This window comes from Petromyzon marinus, chromosome 23 (assembly GCF_048934315.1).
Source record: "Petromyzon marinus isolate PM22_M1 ecotype Great Lakes invasive population chromosome 23, UKy_Petmar_22M1.pri1.0, whole genome shotgun sequence".
In the NCBI taxonomy this organism is placed as follows: Eukaryota; Metazoa; Chordata; class Hyperoartia; order Petromyzontiformes; family Petromyzontidae; genus Petromyzon; species Petromyzon marinus.
The window spans coordinates 23,736,310-23,758,512 of NC_133689.1; the positions used below are offsets into that span (position 1 = coordinate 23,736,310).

At 52.8% G+C, this 22,203-nt stretch overlaps 1 protein-coding gene across 2 annotated transcripts; it reads right to left on the reverse strand.

Moving 5' to 3' along the window:
- Positions 1-10,610: 10,610 nt before the first annotated feature.
- On the reverse strand, positions 10,611-22,086 carry LOC142925714 (uncharacterized). 2 transcript variants are annotated; one of them, XM_076069110.1, is made up of 7 exons: positions 20,377-22,086; positions 17,259-17,389; positions 15,485-16,456; positions 14,475-14,683; positions 14,025-14,152; positions 13,613-13,771; positions 10,611-11,963 (listed from the first exon to the last, which is right to left on the reverse strand). In XM_076069110.1, exons 4-7 carry the CDS (start codon positions 14,647-14,649, stop codon positions 11,808-11,810), a joined length of 618 nt encoding a protein of 205 aa, XP_075925225.1. In that variant the 5' UTR covers positions 14,650-14,683; positions 15,485-16,456; positions 17,259-17,389; positions 20,377-22,086; the 3' UTR covers positions 10,611-11,807. The 2 variants fall into 2 exon arrangements, with proteins under 2 accessions (XP_075925225.1, XP_075925226.1); XM_076069111.1 differs by having other exon boundaries at positions 11,874-12,072.
- Positions 22,087-22,203: the final 117 nt, after the last annotated feature.

The following is a 22,203-nucleotide window of genomic DNA, read 5'->3' on the forward strand; positions in this document are numbered from 1 at the left end:
TGGTGTAGTGGTGAGCGTGGATGGTGTAGGGGTGAGAGTGGATGTGGTGGGGGTCAGCGTGGATGTGGTAGGGGTGAGCGTGGATGATGTAGGGGTGAGCGTGGATGGGGTAAAGGTGAGCATGGATGATGTAGGAGTGAGCGTAGATGGTGTAGGGGGTGAGCGTGGAGGTTGTAAAGGTGAGCATGGATTGTGTAGGAGTGAGCGTGGATGTTGTAGGGGTGAGAGTGAATGGGGTTGGGGTGGGCGTGGATGGTGTTGGGGTGGGCGTGGATGGTGTTGGGGTGAGTGTGGATGTTGGCGAGGTGAGCGTTGATGTTGCAGGGGTGAGCGTGGATGTTGCAGGAGTGAGCGTGGATGTTGTAGGGGTGAGCGTGGATGGTGTAGGGGTGAGAGTGGATGTTGTAAAGGTGAGCGTGGATGGTGTAGCGGTGAGAGTGGATGTTGTATGAGTGAGCATGCACGGTGTAGAGGTGAGTGTGGATGGTATAGGGGAAAGCATGGATGGTGTAGTGGTGAGCGTGGATGGTGTAGGGGTGAGAGTGGATGTGGTGGGGGTGAGCGTGGATGTGGTAGGGGTGAGCGTGGATGTTGCAGGAGTGAGCGTGGATTTTGTATGAGAGCGTGGATGTTGAAGGGGTGAGTGTGGATGGTGTAAGGGTGAGCGTGGATGTTGGAGGAGTGAGCGTGGATGATGTAGGAGTGAGCGTAGATGGTGTAGGGGGTGAGCATGGAGGTTGTAAAGGTGAGCATGGATGGTGTAGGAGTGAGCGTAGATGGTGTAGGGGGTGAGCGTGGAGGTTCTAAAGGTGAGCATGGATGGTGTAGGAGTGAGCGTGGATGTTGTAGGAGTGAGAGTGAATGGGGTTGGGGTGGGCGTGGATGGTGTTGGGGTGAGTGTAGATGTTGGCGAGGTGAGCGTTGATGTTGCAGGGGTGCGCGTGGATGTTGCAGGAGTGAGCGTGAATGTTGTAGGGGTGAGCGTGGATGGTGTAGGGGTGAGAGTGGATGTTGTAAAGGTGAGCGTGGATGGTGTTGGGGTGAGAGTGGATGTTGTATGAGTGAGCATGGACGGTGTAGAGGTGAGCGTGGATGGTATAGGTGAAAGCATGGATGGTGTAGTGGTGAGCGTGGATGGTGTAGGGGTGAGAGTGGATGTGGTGGGGGTGAGCGTGGATGTGGTAGGGGTGAGCGTGGACAGTGTAGGGGTGAGCGTGGATGGTGTAGGAGTGAGCGTGGATGGTGTAGGGGTGAGCGTGGATGGTGTAGGTGTGAGCGTGGATGGTGTAGGAGTGAGCGTGGACATTGTAAAGGTGAGCGTGGACAGTGTAGCGGTGAGCATGGACGTTGTAGGGGTGAACGTGGATGTTGTAGGGGTGAGCGTGGATGTTGTAGGCGTGAGGGTGGATGGTGTAGGGGTGAGCGTGGATGTTGTAGAAGTGAGCGTAGATGGTGTAGGAGTGAGGGTGGATGTTGTAGCGGTGAGCGTGGATGGTGTTGGGGTGAGGGTGGATGTTGTAGGGGTGAGCGTGGATGTTGTCGGGGTGAGGGTGGATGGTGTAGGGGTGAGTGTGGATGTTGTAGAGGTGAGCGTGCATGGTGTAGGGGTGAGCGTGGCTATTGTAGGGGTGAGCGTGGATGGTGTAGGGGTGAGCGTGGATGGTGTAGGGGTGAGCGTGGATGGTGTAGGGGTGAGCGTGGATGGTGTAGGGGTGAGCGTGGATGTTGTAGGGGTGAGCGTGGATGTTGCAGGAGTGAGCGTAGATGGTGTAGGGGGTGAGCGTGGAGGTTGTAAAGGTGAGCGTGGAGGTTGTAAAGGTGAGCGTGGATGGTGTAGGAGTGAGCGTGGATGTTGCAGGGGTGAGAGTGGATGGGGTTGGGTGTGGCGTGGATGGTGTTGGGGTGAGAGTGGATGGTGTCGGGGTGAGAGTGGATGGTGTCGAGGTGAGTATGGATGTTGGAGAGGTGAGCGTGGATGGTGTAGGGGTAAGCGTGGATATTGCAGGAGTGAGCGTGGATGGTGTAGGGGTGAGAGTGGATGTTGTAAAGGTGAGCGTGGATGGTGTAGGGGTGAGAGTGGATGTTGTATGAGTGAGCATGGATGGTGTAGATGTGTGGATGGTATAGGGGAAAGCGTGGATGGTGTAGTGGTGAGCGTGGATGGTGTAGGGGTGAGCGTGGATGGTGTAGGGGTGAGCATGGATGGTGTAGGAGTGAGCGTGGACATTATAAAGGTGAGCGTGGACGGTGTAGCGGTGAGCGTGGACGTTGTAGGGGTGAACGTGGATGTTGTAGGGGTGAGTGTGGATGTTGTCGGGGTGAGGGTGGATGGTGTAGGGGTGAGCGTGGATGTTGTAGAAGTGAGCGTAGATGGTGTAGGAGTGAGGGTGCATGTTGTAGCGGTGAGCGTGGATGGTGTTGGGGTGATGGTGGATGTTGTAGGGGTGAGCGTGGATGTTGTCAGGGTGAGGGTGTATGGTGTAGGGGTGAGTGTGGATGTTGTAGAGGTGAGCGTGGATGGTGTAGGGTTGAGCGTGGCTATTGTAGGGGTGAGCGTGGATGGTGTAGGGGTGAGCTTGGATGGTGAAGGTGTGAGCGTGGATGGTGTAGGAGTGAGCGTGGATGGTGTAGGGGTGAGCGTGGATGGTGTAGGGGTGAGCGTGGATGTTGTAGGGGTGAGAGTGGATGTTGCAGGAGTGAGCGTAGATGGTGTAGGGGGTGAGCGTGGAGGTTGTAAAGGTGAGCGTGGAGGTTGTAAAGGTGAGCGTGGATGGTTTAGGAGTGAGCGTGGATGTTGTAGGGGTGAGAGTGGATGGGGTTGGGTGTGGCGTGGATGGTGTTGGGGTGAGAGTGGATGGTGTCGGGGTGAGAGTGGATGGTGTCGGGGTGAGAGTGGATGGTGTCGGGGTGAGTATGGATGTTGGAGATGTGAGTGTGGATGGTGTAGGGGTGAGCGTGGATGTTGCAGGAGTGAGCGTGGATGGTGTAGGGGTGAGAGTGGATGTTGTAAAGGTGAGCGTGGATGGTGTAGGGGTGAGAGTGGATGTTGTATGAGTGAGCATGGATGGTGTAGATGTGTGGATGGTATATGGGAAAGCGTGGATGGTGTAGTGGTGAGCGTGGATGGTGTAGGGGTGAGCGTGGATGGTGTAGGGGTGAGCGTGGATGGTGGAGGAGTGAGCGTGGACATTGTAAAGGTGAGCGTGGACGGTGTAGCGGTGAGCGTGGACGTTGTAGGGGTGAACGTGGATGTTGTAGGGGTGAGCGTGGATGTTGTAGAAGTGAGCGTAAATGGTGTAGGAGTGAGGGTGCATGTTGTAGCGGTGAGCGTGGATGGTGTTGGGGTGATGGTGGATGTTGTAGGGGTGAGCGTGGATGTTGTCAGGGTGAGGGTGTATGGTGTAGGGGTGAGTGTGGATGTTATAGAGGTGAGCGTGGATGGTGTAGGGGTGAGCGTGGCTATTGTAGGGGTGAGCGTGGATGGTGTAGGGGTGAGCTTGGATGGTGAAGGTGTGAGCGTGGATGGTGTAGGAGTGAGCGTGGATGGTGTAGGGGTGAGCGTGGATGGTGTAGGGGTGAGCGTGGATGTTGTAGGGGTGAGAGTGGATGTTGCAGGAGTGAGCGTAGATGGTGTAGGGGGTGAGCGTGGAGGTTGTAAAGGTGAGCGTGGAGGTTGTAAAGGTGAGCGTGGATGGTGTAGGAGTGAGCGTGGATGTTGTAGGGGTGAGAGTGGATGGGGTTAGGTGTGGGGTGGATGGTGTTGGGGTGAGAGTGGATGGTGTTGGGGTGAGAGTGGATGGTGTCGGGGTGAGAGTGGATGGTGTCGGGGTGAGTATGGATGGTGTAGTGGTGAGCGTGGATGGTGTAGGGGTGAGCGTGGATGTTGTAGAGGTGAGCGTGAATGGTGTAGGGGTGAGCGTGGCTATTGTAGGGGTGAGCGTCGATGGTGTAGGGGTGAGCGTGGATGGTGTAGGAGTGAGCGTAGCTATTGTAGGGGTGAGCGTGGATGGTGTAGGGGTGAGTGTGGATGTTGCAGGAGTGAGCGTGGATTTTGTATGAGAGAGCGTGGATGTTTAAGGGGTGAGTGTGGATGGTGTAGGGGTGAGCGTGGATGGTGTAGGGGTGAGCGTGGATGTGGCAGGAGTGAGCGTGGGTGTTGTAGGAGTAAACGGAGATGGTGTAGGGGTGAAGGTGGATGGTGTAGGGGTGAGCGTGGACGTTGTAAAGGTGAGCATGGATGATGTAGGAGTGAGCGTAGATGGTGTAGGGGGTGAGCCTGGAGGTTGTAAAGGTGAGCATGGAGGTTGTAAAGGTGAGCGTGGATGGTGTAGGAGTGAGCGTGGATGTTGTAGGGGTGAGAGTGAATGGGGTTGGGGTGGGCATGGATGGTGTTGGGGTGAGTGTGGATGTTGGCGAGGTGAGCATGGATGTTGCAGGGGTGAGCGTGGATGTTGCAGGAGTGAGCGTGAATGTTGTAGGGGTGAGCGTGGATGGGGTAGGGGTGAGTGTGGATGTTGTAGAGGTGAGCGTGGATGGTGTACGGGTGAGCGTGGCTATTGTAGGGGTGAGCGTGGATGGTGTAGGGTTGAGCTTGGATGGTGAAGGTGTGAGCGTGGCTGGTGTAGGAATGAGCGTGGCTGGTGTAAGAGTGAGCGTGGATGGTGTAGGGGTGAGCGTGGATGGTGTAGGGGTGAGCGTGGTTGTTGTAGGGGTGAGAGTGGATGTTGCAGGAGTGAGCGTAGATGGTGTAGAGGGTGAGCGTGGAGGTTGTAAAGGTGAGCGTGGAGGTTGCAAAGGTGAGCGTGGATGGTGTAGGGGAAAGCATGGATGGTGTAGTGGTGAGCGTGGATGGTGTAGGGGTGAGAGTGGATGTGGTGGGGGTGAGCGTGGATGTGGTAGGGGTGAACGTGGATGTTGCAGGAGTGAGCGTGGATTTTGTATGAGAGCGTGGATGTTGAAGGGGTGAGTGTGGATGGTGTAAGGGTGAGCGTGGATGTTGGAGGAGTGAGCGTGGATGATGTAGGAGTGAGCGTAGATGGTGTAGGGGGTGAGCGTGGAGGTTGTAAAGGTGAGCATGGATGGTGTAGGAGTGAGCGTAGATGGTGTAGGGGGTGAGCGTGGAGGTTCTAAAGGTGAGCATGGATGGTGTAGGAGTGAGCGTGGATGTTGTAGGAGTGAGAGTGAATGGGGTTGGGGTGGGCGTGGATGGTGTTGGGGTGAGTGTAGATGTTGGCGAGGTGAGCGTTGATGTTGCAGGGGTGCGCGTGGATGTTGCAGGAGTGAGCGTGAATGTTGTAGGGGTGAGCGTGGATGGTGTAGGGGTGAGAGTGGATGTTGTAAAGGTGAGCGTGGATGGTGTTGGGTTGAGAGTGGATGTTGTATGAGTGAGCATGGACGGTGTAGAGGTGAGTGTGGATGGTATAGGTGAAAGCATGGATGGTGTAGTGGTGAGCGTGGATGGTGTAGGGGTGAGAGTGGATGTGGTGGGGGTGAGCGTGGATGTGGTAGGGGTGAGCGTGGACAGTGTAGGGGTGAGCGTGGATGGTGTAGGAGTGAGCGTGGATGGTGTAGGGGTGAGCGTGGATGGTGTAGGTGTGAGCGTGGATGGTGTAGGAGTGAGCGTGGACATTGTAAAGGTGAGCGTGGACAGTGTAGCGGTGAGCGTGGACGTTGTAGGGGTGAACGTGGATGTTGTAGGGGTGAGCGTGGATGATGTAGGAGTGAGCGTAGATGGTGTAGGGGGTGAGCGTGGAGGTTGTAAAGGTGAGCATGGATGGTGTAGGAGTGAGCGTAGATAGTGTAGGGGGTGAGCGTGGAGGTTCTAAAGGTGAGCATGGATGGTGTAGGAGTGAGCGTGGATGTTGTAGGAGTAAGAGTGAATGGGGTTGGGGTGGGCGTGGATGGTGTTGGGGTGAGTGCAGATGTTGGCGAGGTGAGCGTTGATGTTGCAGGGGTGCGCGTGGATGTTGCAGGAGTGAGCGTGAATGTTGTAGGGGTGAGCGTGGATGGTGTAGGGGTGAGAGTGGATGTTGTAAAGGTGAGCGTGGATGGTGTTGGGGTGAGAGTGGATGTTGTATGAGTGAGCATGGACGGTGTAGAGGTGAGTGTGGATGGTATAGGTGAAAGCATGGATGGTGTAGTGGTGAGCGTGGATGGTGTAGGGGTGAGAGTGGATGTGGTGGGGGTGAGCGTGGATGTGGTAGGGGTGAGCGTGGACAGTGTAGGGGTGAGCGTGGATGGTGTAGGAGTGAGCGTGGATGGTGTAGGGGTGAGCGTGGATGGTGTAGGTGTGAGCGTGGATGGTGTAGGAGTGAGCGTGGACATTGTAAAGGTGAGCGTGGACAGTGTAGCGGTGAGCGTGGACGTTGTAGGGGTGAACGTGGATGTTGTAGGGGTGAGCGTGGATGTTGTAGGCGTGAGGGTGGATGGTGTAGGGGTGAGCGTGGATGTTGTAGAAGTGAGCGTAGATGGTGTAGGAGTGAGGGTGGATGTTGTAGCGGTGAGCGTGGATGGTGTTGGGGTGAGGGTGGATGTTGTAGGGGTGAGCGTGGATGTTGTCGGGGTGAGGGTGGATGGTGTAGGGGTGAGTGTGGATGTTGTAGAGGTGAGCGTGCATGGTGTAGGGGTGAGCGTGGCTATTGTAGGGGTGAGCGTGGATGGTGTAGGGGTGAGCGTGGATGGTGTAGGGGTGAGCGTGGATGGTGTAGGGGTGAGCGTGGATGGTGTAGGGGTGAGCGTGGATGTTGTAGGGGTGAGCGTGGATGTTGCAGGAGTGAGCGGTAGATGGTGTAGGGGGTGAGCGTGGAGGTTGTAAAGGTGAGCGTGGAGGTTGTAAAGGTGAGCGTGGATGGTGTAGGAGTGAGCGTGGATGTTGCAGGGGTGAGAGTGGATGGGGTTGGGTGTGGCGTGGATGGTGTTGGGGTGAGAGTGGATGGTGTCGGGGTGAGAGTGGATAGTGTCGGGGTGAGAGTGGATGGTGTCGAGGTGAGTATGGATGTTGGAGAGGTGAGCGTGGATGGTGTAGGGGTGAGCGTGGATATTGCAGGAGTGAGCGTGGATGGTGTAGGGGTGAGAGTGGATGTTGTAAAGGTGAGCGTGGATGGTGTAGGGGTGAGAGTGGATGTTGTATGAGTGAGCATGGATGGTGTAGATGTGTGGATGGTATAGGGGAAAGCGTGGATGGTGTAGTGGTGAGCGTGGATGGTGTAGGGGTGAGCGTGGATGGTGTAGGGGTGAGCGTGGATGGTGTAGGAGTGAGCGTGGACATTATAAAGGTGAGCGTGGACGGTGTAGCGGTGAGCGTGGACGTTGTAGGGGTGAACGTGGATGTTGTAGGGGTGAGCGTGGATGTTGTCGGGGTGAGGGTGGATGGTGTACGGGTGAGCGTGGATGTTGTAGAAGTGAGCGTAGATGGTGTAGGAGTGAGGGTGCATGTTGTAGCGGTGAGCGTGGATGGTGTTGGGGTGATGGTGGATGTTGTAGGGGTGAGCGTGGATGTTGTCAGGGTGAGGGTGTATGGTGTAGGGGTGAGTGTGGATGTTGTAGAGGTGAGCGTGGATGGTGTAGGGGTGAGCGCGGCTATTGTAGGGGTGAGCGTGGATGGTGTAGGGGTGAGCTTGGATGGTGAAGGTGTGAGCGTGGATGGTGTAGGAGTGAGCGTGGATGGTGTAGGGGTGAGCGTGGATGGTGTAGGGGTGAGCGTGGATGTTGTAGGGGTGAGAGTGGATGTTGCAGGAGTGAGCGTAGATGGTGTAGGGGGTGAGCGTGGAGGTTGTAAAGGTGAGCGTGGAGGTTGTAAAGGTGAGCGTGGAGGTTGTAAAGGTGAGCGTGGATGGTTTAGGAGTGAGCGTGGATGTTGTAGGGGTGAGAGTGGATGGGGTTGGGTGTGGCGTGGATGGTGTTGGGGTGAGAGTGGATGGTGTCGGGGTGAGAGTGGATGGTGTCGGGGTGAGAGTGGATGGTGTCGGGGTGAGTATGGATGTTGGAGAGGTGAGTGTGGATGGTGTAGGGGTGAGCGTGGATGTTGCACGAGTGAGCGTGGATGGTGTAGGGGTGAGAGTGGATGTTGTAAAGGTGAGCGTGGATGGTGTAGGGGTGAGAGTGGATGTTGTATGAGTGAGCATGGATGGTGTAGATGTGTGGATGGTATATGGGAAAGCGTGGATGGTGTAGTGGTGAGCATGGATGGTGTAGGGGTGAGCGTGGATGGTGTAGGGGTGAGCGTGGATGGTGGAGGAGTGAGCGTGGACATTCTAAAGGTGAGCGTGGACGGTGTAGCGGTGAGCGTGGACGTTGTAGGGGTGAACGTGGATGTTGTAGGGGTGAGCGTGGATGTTGTAGAAGTGAGCGTAAATGGTGTAGGAGTGAGGGTGCATGTTGTAGCGGTGAGCGTGGATGGTGTTGGGGTGATGGTGGATGTTGTAGGGGTGAGCGTGGATGTTGTCAGGGTGAGGGTGTATGGTGTAGGGGTGAGTGTGGATGTTGTAGAGGTGAGCGTGGATGGTGTAGGGGTGAGCCTGGCTATTGTAGGGGTGAGCGTGGATGGTGTAGGGGTGAGCTTGGATGGTGAAGGTGTGAGCGTGGATGGTGTAGGAGTGAGCGTGGATGGTGTAGGGGTGAGCGTGGATGGTGTAGGGGTGAGCGTGGATGTTGTAGGGGTGAGAGTGGATGTTGCAGGAGTGAGCGTAGATGGTGTAGGGGGTGAGCGTGGAGGTTGTAAAGGTGAGCGTGGAGGTTGTAAAGGTGAGCGTGGATGGTGTAGGAGTGAGCGTGGATGTTGTAGGGGTGAGAGTGGATGGGGTTGGGTGTGGGGTGGATGGTGTTGGGGTGAGAGTGGATGGTGTTGGGGTGAGAGTGGATGGTGTCGGGGTGAGAGTGGATGGTGTCGGGGTGAGTATGGATGGTGTAGTGGTAAGCGTGGATGGTGTAGGTGTGAGCGTGGATGTTGTAGAGGTGAGCGTGAATGGTGTAGGGGTGAGCGTGGCTATTGTAGGGGTGAGCGTCGATGGTGTAGGGGTGAGCGTGGATGGTGTAGGAGTGAGCGTAGCTATTGTAGGGGTGAGCGTGGATGGTGTAGGGGTGAGTGTGGATGTTGCAGGAGTGAGCGTGGATTTTGTATGAGAGAGTGTGGATGTTTAAGGGGTGAGTGTGGATGGTGTAGGGGTGAGCGTGGATGGTGTAGGGGTGAGCGTGGATGTGGCAGGAGTGAGCGTGGGTGTTGTAGGAGTAAACGGAGATGGTGTAGGGGTGAGGGTGGATGGTGTAGGGGTGAGCGTGGACGTTGTAAAGGTGAGCATGGATGATGTAGGAGTGAGCGTAGATGGTGTAGGGGGTGAGCGTGGAGGTTGTAAAGGTGAGCATGGAGGTTGTAAAGGTGAGCATGGATGGTGTAGGAGTGAGCATGGATGTTGTAGGGGTGAGAGTGAATGGGGTTGGGGTGAGTGTGGATGTTGTAGAGGTGAGCGTGGATGGTGTACGGGTGAGCGTGGCTATTGTAGGGGTGAGCGTGGATGGTATAGGGTTGAGCTTGGATGGTGAAGGTGTGAGCGTGGCTGGTGTAGGAGTGAGCGTGGCTGGTGTAAGAGTGAGCGTGGATGGTGTAGGGGTGAGCGTGGATGGTGTAGGGGTGAGCGTGGATGTTGTAGGGGTGAGAGTGGATGTTGCAGGAGTGAGCGTAGATGGTGTAGAGGGTGAGCGTGGAGGTTGTAAAGGTGAGCGTGGAGGTTGCAAAGGTGAGCGTGGATGGTGTAGAAGTGAGAGTGGATATTGTAGGGGTGAGAGTGGATGGGGTTGGGGTGGGCGTGGATGTTGGAGAGGTGAGCGTGGATGGTGTAGGGGTGAGCGTGGATGGTGTAGGGGTGAGCGTGGATGTTGCAGGAGTGAGCGTGGATGTTGTAGGGGTGAGCGTGGATGGTGTAGGGGTGAGAGTGGATGTTGTATGAGTGAGCATGGACGGTGTAGATGTGAGTGTGGATGGTATAGGGGAAAGCGTGGATGGTGTAGTGGTGAGCGTGGATGGTGTAGGGGTGAGCGTGGATGTTGTAGAGGCGAGCGTGGATGGTGTAAGGGTGAGCGTGGCTATTGTAGGGGTGAGCGTGGATGGTGTAGGGGTGAGCATGGACGTTGTAAAGGTGAGCATGGATGATGTAGGAGTGAGCGTAGATGGTGTAGGGGGTGAGCGTGGAGGTTGTGAAGGTGAGCATGGATGGTGTAGGAGTGAGCGTGGATGTTGTAGGGGTGAGAGTGAATGGGGTTGGGGTGGGCGTGGATGGTGTTGGGGTGAGTGTGGATGTTGGCGAGGTGAGTGTGGATGTTGCAGGGGTGAGCGTGGATGTTGCACGAGTGAGCGTGAATGTTGTAGGGGTGAGAGTCAACAGAAGGTGTATATCGGATTAATTGTTTATGTGGCAGCTGCTACATTGGACAGACGGGACGTAACATCAGCGTAAGACTTAAAGAACATAAGAGAAATATTAAATTATCTCAAACACAACTGTCGGCAGTGGCAGAACATGCTTGTCAACAAGGACACTCAATTGATTTTGACAATGTTGCAGTGTTGTGTAAAACTAATTATTACTGGCAAAGACTAATTAGAGAATCCATTGAAATTGAGAGGAACAAGAATAACTTTAATCGCTCTGACAGCTACAGGCTTAGTGCGGCCTGGAAGCGTATAATTAAATAATACACATTACATTTTGATTTAAAGAATTACTAATCTACAACTCATTACTAATCATAACCAATGACTGATTACTAATCGATCATATAATTACAATACCCCCCCCCTCCGCCTCTAATCACTGCACCTGATATGAGTTAAGTGATGACGTCACCCTGCTGCTCTATATAAAACCGGGAGCAAGGGAGGGCTTTACCATTCTGGCGAATTGCCCGATGATGCTGGTTGTATTTACCAGCGAAACGTCGTACTCAAACTGTAAATGTGGATTCGCTCTTCAACACACCGGTGGGCTAAAGTAGTGAATTATTTGTCTTTTTGTCAACGTGACACCTTTTTTTGCTGATTGGCCGTGTCGGGTGGTGGAGGGTTACGACACATTTATAAATAAACGCGATCTAACCCAAAAAACCTTTATTATGAATTCGTCAATCTAGATAATTTATAAGTGCATAGCTCCATTGGCTTCCTAATATCGGAAGGAAGAGCGTTCCAGACGGCCGCAGAAGTGCATTTGAACGCACGCGATGTGTTGGGGCGAGCACTGTTATTGAGCGTCTATAAACGTTGTCACAGCACACAAGGAGGCGGTGTGGCCAGAGCCACACATTCCCAGCGCTGATATTTTACACACCGCACCGGATGCTCGTTTAAGGCCGAGCCAACCTAGGGGAGGCCCCAGACCGGTTCCGATATCCGATATCGCTCTCCTCTAACGTTTGACATAGCCAGGAATTCAACTTACAATGCCGGGTTCATAGAGCGGTGGCCACGGCCATGAATTTGACTCGGGAACGCCAGGTTCAAAGCAGCAATTCATAATTTACTTTGACAAGTGAAACATAAAAAAAACAATATATCCGCAACAATAACAGCAAAATAACGACACTGCTGCATGTCGTGACGCGGCGAGGCGACAGCATGACGACACCTGCGTGGGGTTCGCTGTGCTGCATCGCGTGGTTGAACTTCTTTTGCTCCGTACGTAGCCAACCGCGATAATCGGACTGCGGGGCAAGGACAGTTGTTCCCTCCACATTTAGAAACGTGCGTTTAAACAGATTATTTGATGTTCGGTTGGGGGCGAGGGAGCGGGGGGGACGACAATGCCGGCATGGCTCTCTCACCCAGCAGCACGTGGCCTCCTTCGTGCGAGAAGCACACGCCGGGCGTCGTGGGCGCGGAGGTGCAGGGCGTCACGGCGAAGCGGCGTGCTGGCTCCCCCAGGGACGCTCCGTTGAGCCGGGCCCCGCGCACGCAGCCCGGCCCTCCAGCGGCCCTGGGGTGGGGGGGGCGGTGACGGCACACCCGGGGCGCGCGACGCCTCCCGATAGAACGGCGCTCCTCCTTCTCGGCCCGCATGGCTACCGTCAGCGCCACGTAGCGCGCTAATGCAAGACAGGAAACAAATGCATTACGAGCGCAAAACAGAGCTACATACAAACAACACCAAACACCGGCATAGACTCGGCCTTGAACATGTGATCTCTCTCTCTCCACTGTTAATAACACAAAATAACTTTGCGCGCCATTGTGGAGAACATAACAAAGATAAATAAGCAGACAATTCGTTCTCCTTAACGTATTTGATTAACGTAAAAAATAAATGTATGGATTTGTACAGATCTCATCAGCCGCATCGTGGCCTTATGGAAGTGAATATAATTCTCACGTGGAAGGGCGGGTGGAAAAGTGCTGCCCCTTATTCTTTGGACAAAAGTATCTCAGAACTAGTTCAGCATTATCCGCTTCCGCGGGCTATTCTCTAGCAGGGGGCGGCACACTGCTTTGCGAGAGACACCAATAAGTCTGTCAACGAGCGTGAGCGCTCGCGATCGTGTGCTCTTACGAGTCCGTGCCATCGGAAATGCGCGCCGCTCACACGGAGTAGCAGCGCCACTTTAAGTGTCGAACAAAACTGGTCTGAGACTCAAGCATGGATGAGGAACGTCTCCCACAGGTGACCGCCTCCAGTTCCTCAGGTTTGGAGACTCCCGGCGAAACTGCACTGGCCGCATCGCCGCACAAGGCTTGCGGGCGGGAACGGGAACAGGAGCAACAGCAGGAGTAGCAGCAGCAGGAGTAGCAGCAGCAGGAGCAGGAGCAGCAGGAGTAGCAGCAGCAGCTGGAGTAGCTGGAGTAGCTGGAGCAGCAGGAGTAGCTGCAGCAGCAGCAAGAGCAGCAGGAGTAGCAGCAGGAGCAGCAAGAGCAGCAGCAGGAGTAGCAGCAGGAGTAGCAGCAGGAGCAGCAGCAGGAGCAGCAGCAGCAGGAATAGCAGCAGCAGCAAGAGCAGCAGCAGCAGGAGCAGCAGCAGGAGTAGCAGCAGCAGCAAGAGCAGCAGCAGGAGCAGCAGGAGTAGCAGCAGCAGGAGTAGCAGCAGCAGCAAGAGCAGCAGGAGCAGTAGCAGCAGAGCAGCAGGGTAACCGTGGGATGCGGATCATTGACGGCGTCGATTTGGGGTCCTGTTAAGGCCGGCGCTGTGCACTGCTCAGCAAGATAGGATGGGGCAGATTGGTACAGACCCTTGTAGATCAGACGCAGAATCTTTATTTAGACTGCAGGAGGAATGTGATGAGTTATGAGGCTCTTTTTCATAGATGTCCAGTATGGGTGGGCCAACAAGAAGAGCAGGCATGGTTTGTAAATAATCCTATGGTTTGATGGGTCACCAATGTAACCCATCTCGTATTGGGAACGTTATCGGATAAGATTTCCGCTTTGGAACTCTCAGGCGAGCCGCGCCATTTGACACAGCCCCGGGGGGGGAAGGTGGATGTCCGGTGCTGGCACAGCCGGAGGCGCCATCGCGACAGTCCACCGTTTCACGGAGTGACGCTGACGGCACAAATCGCAACAAAACTCAGAATAAAACCCTCGAATCGGGAAAAACGCCCCGACACAGCACGACGAACGTGGGCGGCTTTCTACCTGCAGGTGTCGCCGGCCCGTGCCGCTCGCGACGCCACCCAGGTAGAGCGGGGAGCGCAGGCCGAACTCCGGGCCCCTGCGGCGTGTCGGGGCGGCCTTCGCCGCCGAGCCGTCCACGTTCAGCTCCCCGTGAGCCTCGGGGCCCACCACCACCTCCACCTGCGCGACACGAAGCGGCGGACCGGCGGGCAACGTCACGCTGGGGGGTTGCCACCTCTGGGGTGCAAACACAACCGGGGCGCATCACGATGTCACATCTAAAGTGATGTACAGATCACTATGAGCATCGAGGCCCACAGGGCTCCCCCACTACGCTGCTTTCTCTGTCTATACGGCTAGAAGGGAGATGTTTCGACTGTTGTAAGTAATGAGCTCCAATGTGTAACATCTGCAAATAACGGACTGCATTCACCATCAGCAGCTGCTGGGACAAGGGCTGCGCCTCCAGGTGCATGTCCAGGTGCCGCCTGTCGTCGTCCCCGCCGGTGGACGCGTACGCGAGCAACCCGTTGGCGTCGGTCTTCAGCTCCAGCGAGGTGCCTGTGAGAGGCACAGAGAGGGCACCGCCAACGTTGCTCACACATTAAAACTACACTATTTTTATTTGACCAGGTAAGGTGTCCTGAGCTATATAGCTCTTTTTCAGAAGTGACCCGCTTAAACACTCACAAATACGCCCACACACACACACACACACTCTCCCACGTACACAAACTCCCACATAAACATTCACCCACGTAGATCTAAAACTCATTCCTTTAGAACTGCTTTTTGTGTACAGTTTGTTGGTCTTTTTCCCTGCACCTCGGACAAGCACGGTTGGCTACATACGGTGCCAAAGAAGTTCAACACACGTACGTACATTTCCACACTTCGTCAGCTGCGGTGGATCGCGCTGCGCATGCGTTTCCCCCACAAGAGGCGGTCGTGCGTGGCTCCGGCACCGGCACTGTTGCCCCCCTGCCCCCGCACGCCCCCTGCGTGTCCCCCCCACGGCCCCGCACAGCCACCCTCGCCGGGCCACGCCGGCACACCATCCTGCACGGGCCTCAGGTGCCGCGCTGATGAACCCTGGCCACACGGTCACCATCGGTCACCACCAGTCACCACCACAACCAGCCATGGTCACCACCGGTCACACAGTCACCTGTCTCTGTTTATTGTATTACCGTACTAAATTACCAGCATAAGTCTGGCCCAAGTGTGAACAATGGAGGAGGTGGATCATTTCTGTGGATGGATCCAAGACAGTCGTGGATATTCCAGACTTTTATAGCCAGGACCCATGTCTGATGACTAAGTGTTGAAGATGACAATATTGACGACGACAATGACAATGCTATCGACGATGATGTTGAGGATGATGGTGACGATGACTTTGTACGACGCGCGAGTGTGATAGCCACGTGTCCCCGCGGCGCTGCAGAGACACAGATGCACATGCACATACGCGTAGACACAGACACACGCAGAGACACAGACGCACATGCGCATACGTGTAGGCACAGACACACGCAGAGACACAGATGCACATGCACATACGCGTAGACACAGACACACGCAGAGACAGACGCACATGCACATACGTGCAGGCAGACAGACGCAGAGACACAGACGCATATGAGCATACGTGCAGGCAGACACACGCAGAGACACAGACGCACATGCGCATACGCAAAGACACAGACACACGCAGAGACACAGAAGCACATGTGCATACGCGTAGGTACAGACACACACAGAGAGACACAGATGCACACACACGCAGGCAAAGACGCACACGCGCAAGAAAGAACGACAAAGTGACACGAACACACGCACGCACGCGCTAGGGGGGGTGCACACGCATCGAGCTTGTCTCTTCTAACAAACCAGAGCCTGCGGTGGCAATACGGAAATTCCACGTTCCTATGGCCAAGACAGGGGAGACCGAGGCGGCATCTGGAGGAGTTGCACAGAGCGAAGAGGTAAATGGTTGGAGCCTTCGTTGTATCCGTCGCTCATGGTCCGCAGGGTGTCCTCTTTGTCTTCAGGACCACCGCCCCCTCTTGAGGGCGACGGACAGAATCTCACCCTGCCCACACACACAGACTGTTGGGATGAGTGCTGTTCGCGAGCACCTGTGAAGGTCAGCACGGCACACAAGAGGGTGAGTTACCAACACCATGCCCGACCACCTTTGTCTTCCTAGTGGCGATGTTTACACACTGCAAAAAATACTCATTTTTGGCCAAGTCAACCTAGGAGAGGCCCAGGACCAAATCAGATAATCGTCACTGCTGTTGGCCGTGAGTGGCAATCGAACTCAGGTTGCCGGATTCGTAGCGCATTGCGCTAACCGTTGCACCACCACTCCCCACGATGTACCACTCCCCGCAGTCACCTCTCGATTAGCCTGGGTAAGAGTGTTAAAGGCTGTATGGGGGACCTTTTGTCTTTGTTTTTATTATTGTTTGCAGTGATCAAGAAGGGCAACGTGCTTCACTTAGACATGGATGGGGGATGTGAGCCGCGTCAAGGGCCCGGTGCCCGGGCTGCTCACACACACACACACACAGCAGGAGCTGCACGTTGGAGGGCTGCCCCGTGAGTCTCTCCCCACCGCACCACTACCACCACAACCACCGCCACCGCGCGTCACACGTGACAGGAGTCACCGACCGTTGATACTGGGGTGGGTGGTGTGGCCGGCTTCAGGCCGGGCCGGTACTTGCAGGGAGTAGTAGAAGAGCAGGCCGCTTGGCTGCATGGTGCGGAACGTGAGCCTCGTCTCAGCACGGGGAAGGGCTCCTTGACGGCCAGCGACATGAACCCGTCGCCCGCCAGGTAGGCCTTGCGCGACACCTGCACGCCGAGGTCAGAGGGGGTGCGAGCGCTTGAGAGGCCGCGGGGCCAGCGGCGGGACCTCGGGGAGCACGGTTGCAAGTCGAGCGTCTCGGCTGCACGCGAGGGATGCGTGACAGACGCATCGTAAAGGTTTTTGGGTTAGATCTGGCAAATCGCCCGATGACCTGGTGAAAACGTCACAGTACTCGAATTGTAAACGTTGTGGATTTACACACAAACAACAAAACCAAGTCTGCTGAAGTAGTCACTATTTGGCACGTTTTGTTCACGTGACAAACCTTACTAATTGGCCATGTCGGGTGGTGGTGGGTTAATGAAACATTTATATTCACACGGTCTATCCCAAAAATCCTTTACTATGATTAATATTGGTCACGAAAGCCTTCTACGTGTTAGACTGCGTAACACTTTCTTTCTAAACATTGTGTGACGTTACTCTTCTAACGAGACGTTTCTTTCTCGGAGGTTTTGCGAGCATGTGAGCTCTACGCACATTTTAGCGGGTTCAAAGCGTGATTCACATCTCATTGGGCGGCTACAAACCGACAAGTTGAGAGACTTCCAGTGACAATCACCCGGGTTCAGTTACGCAAACATTTGATCCTTCTAAAAACGAAATAACTTTTTTTTAACTAAGCTATTTTTATTTCACCTGGCCACAAGCCACAACTCAACAAAAGTGGCTTACAAAGTGGACATTTATAGCTGCCAAATACTTTAAACGCACGTTGATTGTAAATGTGGGAGGGAAATAAACTGGAGGACCCGGAGAACGAACGGCAAGGTGCGGTGCGCGTACCAGCACGTCGTCTGATCAGCTGGCGCTCACTCCGATCATGTTCCTTCTGCAGGTCCAGGTTGGTGTCCTGCACCTTGAGGCTCAGGAAGCAGCACTTGAGCCCCGTCTCCATCGTCACGTGGGTACGGCTCCTGCGAGACGCGACGACGCCAACCCCTTGGGGGTCAAATCTGTGCCATCGATCACCGATTCTGACACACTTCCAGGACAGTTGTATGTAGTCTCAGTAGCACTATCAGTGATTTAAACTCTAACAATGGCTGCTGCACCCCTTTCACTAAGAATGCAATGCAACCTGACAGATTCACCACCAACCACTGGGCAGACACCGGGAGTGCGCTACGATAGAGACCCATTGCTGGTAACAGACTACGAGTGCCACACACCCCTTCCCCCTAACTCTCTGTAAAATATGAAAAAAAACTTTTTTTATTTTACCAGGTGAGCCCCACTGAGCTATAGATCTCTTTTTTAGAAGCGACCTGGCCACAAATGTTAGCCCAACAAAGTGGGTTATCATGTGGAAATGTATCGCAACCAAATACTCTAAACGCATATTTCTAAATGTAGAGGGAAAAGTCGGAGGACCCGGAGAAAAATCCACATGATCACGGGAAGAACATGCAGTCTCCAAATATACAGCAGGCGTTGGGGTCAAAATCGAACCCACGACCTCCTGTATACCAGGCGAATGCATTAACCTGACTGTCCTCAAAGATTCCTTGAGGAAGTAACCTTCTAATGTAAGTATGTATGCATGTTGAACTTCTTTCGCACCGTACCTTGGCCAACCGTGCTGTTATAATCATGATAAGTTTATATCTATGACTACAGGACTGCCAACAACACAGTCCCGTATATTTCATAAAAATGGTTGTATATTAAGTCAACACGTGTAAAAGATCGATTGAAATGAATTGGAAGGAGATAATATTTAAACTACCCCTACAGGTGGCAGTGCTACAGTATTGCATTTCAACCAATACTAAGAATTATATAATGTTAGTGCTCCTGTTAAATCAGGCTGCGCTCCTGACCTGAAGGATGGTTTGAGGATACAGCCTTCCAACATATCTGGTATAGATCATACTACTTCATGTAAAACTACAGTACAGCACTGATAGCAATACAGTCCATTACATGTTGTATTAAGGGTTGTTCATGCGTTAGAAGTAGACAGTAATTGAAATTACGCCTGCAGGTGGCAGAGAACCACGCCACGCTGGTGCGCTACACGGCGCTGCTGCAGAACCTAACGGTGCGCGTGGAGCGAATGGAGCAGGGCCATGACTGCTACACAGAGCTGGACTATAAGCTGCTGCGGGTGGAGATCAGGAAGATGGAGCAGCTGGTACAGCAGCTGAAGCTGGACGTCTCCAGCGCCACGCACGATCATCTCCACCCCTGGTTCAGTCACGATTGTCTCAAAGGCACGCAATTGTTTCCATCAGGGGTGCTGCAATGCCCACGGTTCCTTTTGGGCAGATATGCAGACTCAGCTTTTGCAGCTGAAGGTGGCACGTAAAAAGGGGAGTACCTTGGATCACTGGAATGCGGAGGCAGCAGTTCTTGCAGTCGCTGGACTGTGTTGGATGGCTTCTCATAGAGAGCTGAATTGAACTTCACGAGCAAATTTGTGAGGAAAATGTTAAAGCCACTGCTTCAGAATTTTCATAAATTTTGTGAAATCTGTACACAGTATCTGAACATGGAAAAGCTGTACTGTACTTTCTACTGCATGTACAAAATGGTGTTAAAGCTCGTGAAAAAATACACATACTGACAAAAAATTACAGCCCTTTATCATTGCACTCTGGTCATGGCGGAGCATTTGGGGGGGGGTTGGGTGGCACTTCATGTAAAATTAGGGATTTCGATCGGATCATTGGGGTTTATCTATATATAAAAAGGAAATTTGTAAATGTGTCTGTTCAAAATGTTTAGCATACTTCCTGACATGCAACTTGAAATGTGCCATGTGGGTACTTTCCAGACTGTACACAATGCAAAAATTAGAAAAATAGACTTTTGTTTTTTTTGGGGGGGAGGGGGGGGGGCGTAATAATGGATATATTTTGCACGGCAAGTGAGCTGTGACTTCACATCTGTGATGTCACCCGCGCATGCGGAAGCGTCACGCAGTGTGCCTGTTTTTAATTGTATCACTTAAAGAACCAGGCTCCAGTCTACATTATAGACTGCCAGTACACTCACCCAGCTTAATAACCAGGCTCCAGTCTACATTATAGATTGCCAGTACACTCACTCCGATGAAGAACCAGGCTACAATCTACATTAGTGTTTTAATTATTATTTATTTTTAATTTTTTATTCACTTTATTATTTTTCTATCTACGTGACTTTACCAAAAGAACCAAGGAATAGTATGAACTATTCACATATTTTGAAAAAAAAGTGAATATCACTTTTACTGTATGATGATATACAAGAAACTGGTAGGTTATAAAAACCAAATAAGAATTGAAAGTAAAATACTTTGTTAGAGCTGCCTGAGGTTGTAATTTTAAGCATTTTTTTCCTCCGAATGAAGTGAAACACTTAATTATTGATTTCCAAATGTAATGACGCCATATTATTTATGAAAAAAATTCAGAGAAAGAACATAACACCGATTACTAGTCATTGTTGTAAATGTTCAGTGCAGTAACTCATAACATAACTTGCTTCCTCTGGTTTTCCCCTCCACATTTAGAAACATGCATTTAGAATATTTGGCTGCTATAAATGTCCACGTGATAAGCCACTTCGTTGAGCTAACATTTGTAGCCAGGTCGCTTACGAAAACGAGCTGTACAGCTCAGTGGGCCTAACCTGGTAAAATAAAAAAGGTTGCATTCTCAGGCACGTTCTTTGGCTGCTGTTCCATCATCCGCCTTGTCCAAATGCCATCATCTCTTCAAGAAATTATTCTCCTCGTGCGTTTATGACTAAAATAAAACAAATTAGGTTACCCTGTGTGTATGTATCACACGCTCGTCTTATAGACACACACAAAGACAAAAGACCCCCGCTTTAGCCTTAACATATTTTTTGTAAAATATATGGTTCAAAGAAGGCCGTATCGGGCATAGGCAGGTGTTGTCTGACCATACTTCACCAGTGCGTGCCGGTAACGCTGGGAGAGCGGGAGGTAGCGGGGCTTGACCAGGACCGGTTCAGATATCAGTCGCCTCTGATGTTCGCCGTGGTCGGGAACCGAACTCGGCTTGGATTTGAAGCGCCGTGTGCCAACCACTGTGCCACCGCTCCATCCCCACTGTACAGCACCGTACTCAACAACAACAAAAGCTTCAAAATACAATTCTGCAATAACGTATCATGCAGATAAATAACTCGTGCGTACAAAGTATGTGTGGGTGACGATCGTCCAGTAAATCAATGATCGCTCACGGAATAATTCTTCAAACAGTCGTGAAGATTAAAGCTGCAGGCATTGGCCACGCGGCACACAACACATGAGCCTCATAAACACCAATCTTGAGACTCGGTGAAGATTTGCTCAGTAAATAATTGACATTATTATGTCATTGTTATTATAGGACCAAACTTAGTACACGTAATGCTCTCGTGTGCGTGTTCGTGTAGCGGTTAGCGCGTTGCTTTGCTGTGAACCTGGCGACCCGGGTTCGATTCCCGCTCACGGCCAACACCGGTGACGATTTTATCTGAACCGGTCCTGGGCCTCCCCTAGGTCCACTCAGCCTCAAATGAGTACCTGGTGCGGTGTGTAAACATCGCCACTGGGGAGACAAAGACGGTCGGGCGTGGTGCTGGCCACCCACCCCCTCGTGTACCGTTCCGGCCTTCATAGGTGCTCGCTAACAGCACTTGCCCCTACAGTCTGTTAAGGCTACACGGGAGATATTTGTCTTTGTTGTGTCTATAAATGATGAGTAGCGATGGTAGTCTGTACTCGAGAGAGATGTTTGTACTGTACACGTGTCTGGAGCGTTATACACGAGGGGGTGGGTGGCCAGAAGCACGCCCGGCCGCCTTTGTCTCCCTTGTGGCGATGTTTACGCACGGCACTCGGCACTCATTTGAGGCTGAGTCGACTTAGAGGAGGGCGTAGAAGCGGACCGGTGTTGGCCCCGAGTGGGAATCGAACTCGGCTCGCCGGGTTTATAGCGCAGACACATCAACACACAGACATCAACACACAGACATCAACACACAGACACATCAACACACAGACACATCAACACACAAACACATCAACACACAGACACATCAACACACAGACACATCAACACACAGACACATCAACACAAACACATCAACACAAACACACCAACACACAGACACATCAACACACAAACACATCAACACACAGACACATCAACACACAAACACAGACACATCAACACACTGACACATCAACACACAAACACATCAACACACAAACACATCAACACAAACACATCAACACACAGACACATCAACACACAGACACATCAACACAGACACATCAACACACACATCAACACACAAGGCACATCAACACACAGACACATCAACACACAAACACATCAACACACAACCACACACCCCTCACCCTCCCCTATAAAATATCCCAATTACTTAAATACTTCAACTAACTTTACTTTATTAAAACACGTCACGCGAGTCTAAGTCCAATCGTGTGTTCTGATTATTTTTAATTTATAAGTCAAATGGCTGTGCGCCTCGAGGCGCCGACATCAACAGCCGCTCTGGTCAATGGCCATCAAAATCAACAGCCGCGCAAACGAACCAGATCACATTTGATACACTTACAGAACGCCATCGCACGGCGTTTATATGACATGCTACGTAACGATGTTGTCGTGGATTGTAACGCGTTCACCATTGTTGTTGTTGTTTTTGTTGTGGTTCTCGTGAAGGGCGCGGTTCTCGCGAGATCTCGTGACGGGCGCGGCTCTCG